The sequence below is a fragment of the Leptodactylus fuscus genome, chromosome 8 (assembly GCF_031893055.1).
Source record: "Leptodactylus fuscus isolate aLepFus1 chromosome 8, aLepFus1.hap2, whole genome shotgun sequence".
Classification (NCBI taxonomy): Eukaryota; Metazoa; Chordata; class Amphibia; order Anura; family Leptodactylidae; genus Leptodactylus; species Leptodactylus fuscus.
In genome coordinates, this window is record NC_134272.1 from 9053136 (window position 1) to 9058343 (window position 5208).

General features: G+C 41.9%; 1 protein-coding gene across 1 annotated transcript; it reads left to right on the top strand.

Annotated features, from left to right (window-relative positions):
- The first annotated feature begins 3147 nt into the window (after positions 1–3147).
- On the top strand, positions 3148–4257 carry LOC142217098 (C5a anaphylatoxin chemotactic receptor 1-like). The gene has a single exon (XM_075285290.1). The coding sequence runs from the start codon at positions 3148–3150 to the stop codon at positions 4255–4257; it is 1110 nt and encodes a 369-aa protein (XP_075141391.1).
- The last annotated feature ends 951 nt before the right edge of the window (positions 4258–5208 follow it).

Consider the following 5208-nt stretch of genomic DNA (forward strand, 5'->3'; position numbering starts at 1 on the left):
GCATTCATTGCTCAAGATTTACGGTGAGGCCTATTACAGGGAGAGGGTACGGGGCAGATGTAAGAAGAGCTGGGGGGCAGCACTGGAAGGAAGAGGAGGATGAGGGCATCGATCGATGTACTGCCTACTACACACAAGCACGGCCTCTATCATCGGGCCAGCATCGGCTTAGTCATGTGGCGGGGAGAGGGTACGGGGTAGATGTAAGGAGAGCTGGGGGGCAGCACTGGAAGGAGGAGGAGATGGAGGGGGGGTCATTGATGTACTGGCTACTGGGCACAAGCATCGGGCCAGCAGTCCTCGGATGTCATTGTAATTCCCGCTGCTGAACTGAACTGCTGTCCCGAAAGCTGGTGCTGAAATGCGCTGCTGCTGGCCCGATAACGGAATAGTACCTTGCTATCATTATTCTTGGAGGTCTTTTCGGACCCCCGAGTATAATGATCGGGGCCCCCTGTGGTGGAATACTTTCCACCAACAGGGGGCCCCGAAGCTGCAGCAACGGCTGAGACACAGGAGCTGCAGCTCGGGCTCCTGTCAGCGCTTCAGGACGCTCCCCCTCTCTCCCCCCTCCCTTTCTCTGCTGTCCTCTGCCCACCAATGAGAGGAGGAGGCGGGGCTTATCCCTGCCGAGCTCCTGCCGTCTGCACTGGAGGAAGAAAGGAAGAAGGAAAATGAAACTAAAGCTACACAGGTAAGTACTGGGGTTACTTATTAATGTCAGGCATATGGGGTGATTACTTGTGTTTTAGTAACTCCATGGGCCTCATATTAATAGCAGTTAACCCCATCATCTCCCTCACATTAACCCCTGTGTGCCTCACCATAAGAGTTACTGATATGTGAGACATATGGGGGTAATAATAATGAAGATACTTTATTATTACCTCCATGTCTCTCACATATCAGTAACTCTTATGGTGAGGCTTACAGGGGTTAATGTGAGGGAGATGACGGGGTTAACTGCTATTAATATGAGGCACATGGAGTTACTAAATTGTAATGCACAGGGCCAGATTTTTTATCCACAATTTGTCCTGGTATAGCGGTCAGTGGTGACGTGACAGTATTTAGTCCTGTAGGGGCCACTAAGGGACATAATACTGTGTGCAGTGGCCACTATTGGGTATAATACTGTGTGCAGGGGCCACTATGGAACATAATAGAGCGCGCAGGAATGCATAGGAGGGACTCGGTCGAGATCTTCGGTGTCGGGGGGGCCCCATGTCAAAAGTTCGCCACGGGGCCCCACCATTCCTAGTTACGCCACTGGTATAGAGATGTATCCTATATAGATACAGTAACAGAGGTTACCATTATACATTACATACTGGATTACTTCTGTCTCATTCATAAAGAACATGGGATAAAGAGGATATAAAAAAGAAAGAAGTAATACAATATATCCTTCTTAAAATGTCTACTAAGTAACTACTTGTATATAAAGATTCTGGAATAGCTCATTGTGATGTTACTCTGTTATTCCTGCTAGAAATTTCTGAGTGATTTGATCTTTGGGTGTTACCAGCCTCTGCACAGTCTGACATCGTCCAATCAGTGCTGGCAGTGCAGGGACACGCCCATGAGGAGTGGTAACATGTAGCTCTATCTATCTATCTATCTATCTATCTATCTATCTATCTATCTATCTATCTATCTCCTATCTATCTATCATCTATCTATCTATCTATCTCCTATCTATCTATCTATCTATCTATCTATCTATCTATCTCTATCTATCTATCTATCTATCTCCTATCTATCTATCTCCTATCTATCTATCTATCTCCTATCTATCTATCTATCTATCTATCTATCTCTATCTATCTATCTATCTATCTATCTATCTATCTCCTATCTATCTATCTCTTATCTATCTATCTATCTATCTCCTATCTATCTATCTATCTATCTATCTCCTATCTATCTATCTATCTATCTATCTATCTCCTATCTATCTATCTCTTATCTATCTATCTATCTATCTATCTATCTATCTATCTCCTATCTATCTATCTATCTATCTATAGATAGATAGATCTATAGATAGATCTATAGATCTATAGATACATAGATCTATATATCTATAGATATCTATCTCCTATCTATCTATCTATCTATCTATCTCCTATCTATCTATCTATCTATCTATCTCTCTCCTATCTATCTATCTATCTATCTATCTATCTATCTCCTATCTATCTATCTATCTATCTATCTATCTATCTCCTATCTATCTATCTATCTATCTATCTATCTATCTATCTCCTATCTATCTATCTATCTCCTATCTATCTATCTATCTATCTATCTCCTATCTATCTATCTATCTATCTATCTATCTATCTATCTCCTATCTATCTATCTATCTATCTATCTTCTATCTATCTATCTATCTATCTATCTATCTATCTCCTATCTATCTATCTATCTATCTATCTATCTATCTATCTCCTATCTATCTATCTATCTATCTCCTATCTATCTATCTATCTATCTATCTATCTCCTATCTATCTATCTATCTATCTATCTATCTATCTATCTCCTATCTATCTATCTATCTATCTATCTATCTATCTATCTCCTATCTATCTATCTATCTATCTATCTATCTATCTATCTCCTATCTATCTATCTATCTATCTATCTATCTATCTATCTCCTATCTATCTATCTATCTATCTATCTATCTATCTATCTATCTATCTCCTATCTATCTATCTATCTATCTATCTATCTATCTATCTCCTATCTATCTATCTATCTATCTATCTATCTATCTCCTATCTATCTATCTATCTATCTATCTATCTATCTGTCTGTCTGTCTGTCTGTCTGTCTGTCTGTCTGTCTATCATCTAGTAGGTAGAAAAGATAATCTAGAATTGTCATTAAATGGGAAACACATGTCAGACATGTCAGGAGGGGTCGCGTCGTTCTCTTTAAATAATATAGAGCACCAAGAAAAGAACAAGCTCTTCTACAGTACCCCCATAATAATGACAGCCATAGAGCCCCAATGATAACAGCCCAACGCAGAACTTAAACCAAGGCATGTGAATAATTTGTGTTGTAACCTTTTGAATTTCCAATGACAGATTCTTACCGAATGTCTCTGCTCATTTCTAGGATCTAACCCTGGACAATGGCTTTACCCCAAGGCCTCTGTTATTCCATGGCAGATATAAGTCATTTCATGGAACGCATTGACTTTTACTCGTCTGCCATTGTGTATCTCACTTTTGTGATGTCCATTGTCATCTGCCTGGTGGGGTTGGTGGGAAACGCAATTGTTATCTTTTTTACCGGAGTCATCATGAAGAAGCACAAGTCTAAATATTGGTTTCTGAATTTGGCCATTGCCGATTTCTTCTCTCTCCTGATTTTACCCCTTCACGCTACCGCCGTTTTTAAAGGCACCTGGCCATTTGGACCGCACATGTGCAAACTTTTTCTCTTCTCTATATGTGTCAATATGCATGCTAGTGTCTTGATTCTTATGGCTTTAAATGTGGCCAGAGTATTGTCTGTGGCAAAACCAATGTTTCATCTCAAGTTCATGACCCAACGCGTTTCACTGTGGATTTGCTCTATAATTTGGGTTTTCACACTCCTGTCCAGCAGCCCGGTGTTCTTCTACACAGGTGAAATGAGAATTGGACAAAGTACCATTTGTAGCTTCTTAGGTAGCGAGAGCTTTAATGCTGCGTTAGCCAACAATTGGACTAATGTGAGTATTGAGAACGCTACAGGAGACATGAATGTTTCTGAAATCTACACCACGTTCAATCCCTTCTTCAAGGAATGCTTCAATGGCTCATGTTGCGGTGGCCAGGAGGCAATTGAATTTTGGAACCATTTGATGTTTACGGCAAAGAAATTTGTGATCCCTTTCTTTATCATTGGATATTTTATTCCCCTTGGTGTTATAGTAATATCCAATATAACTATCATTGTGCATGTGAGAAGATCCAAGACCATTAATACTCACAGGCTCTACCGAATGGTTCTCGCCATCATCGTTGTCTACTTCATAACATGGACCCCAGCAGTCGTGGGAGATCTTGTAATGTACAGCGCTGTTCTCAATATGGACCTCAAACTCTTTCTCAACGTCGTTTTATTATTTCATTTTTTTGTTAACATTGCTTATATTAACAACTGCTTGAACCCGATTCTCTATGTGCTGAGCGGTGGGCGGATAAGAACGGGACTTTCTGACTTCGTAAGTAGCCTGAGAAGTAGCTACAAATGAATGGACAATGTAAGATGTGGATCCACTGCACTCCCACACAATGACCACCGACAAGTGTGACCAAACTGTTTTGCATCCAATTAATGGACAACTTAATATGTAAAGCTTCTTATCATTGACTATGCAAGGCAACAGGATTGGGTGGAGGATTTTGTAAAGGGCCACAATAAATATGTTAGTGTTTAGCCCTCCAGATAGATAGGAATGGGATAGTATACTGGTTCTGGTGACACTAACCTATCTATCTGCAGGGCTGGGGTGATATGCTGGTTCTGGTGACAGTAACCTATCTATCTGCAGGGCTGGGGTGATATGCTGGTTCTGGTGACAGTAACCTATCTATCTGCAGGGCTGGGGTGATATGCTGGTTCTGGTGACAGTAACCTATCTATCTGCAGGACTGGGGTGATATGCTGGTTCTGGTGACAGTAACCTATCTATCTGCAGGGCTGGGGTGATATGCTGGTTCTGGTGACAGTAACCTATCTATCTGCAGGACTGGGGTGATATGCTGGTTCTGGTGACAGTAACCTATCTATCTGCAGGGCTGGGGTGATATGCTGGGTCTGGTGACAGTAACCTATCTATCTGCAGGGCTGGGGTGATATGCTGGTTCTGGTGACAGTAACCTATCTATCTGCAGGGCTGGGGTGATATGCTGGTTCTGGTGACAGTAACCTATCTATCTGCAGGACTGGGGTGATATGCTGGTTCTGGTGACAGTAACCTATCTATCTGCAGGGCTGGGGTGATATGCTGGTTCTGGTGACAGTAACCTATCTATCTGCAGGACTGGGGTGATATGCTGGTTCTGGTGACAGTAACCTATCTATCTGCAGGGCTGGGGTGATATGCTGGGTCTGGTGACAGTAACCTATCTATCTGCAGGGCTGGGGTGATATGCTGGTTCTGGTGACAGTAACCTATCTATCTGCAGGGCTGGGGTGATAT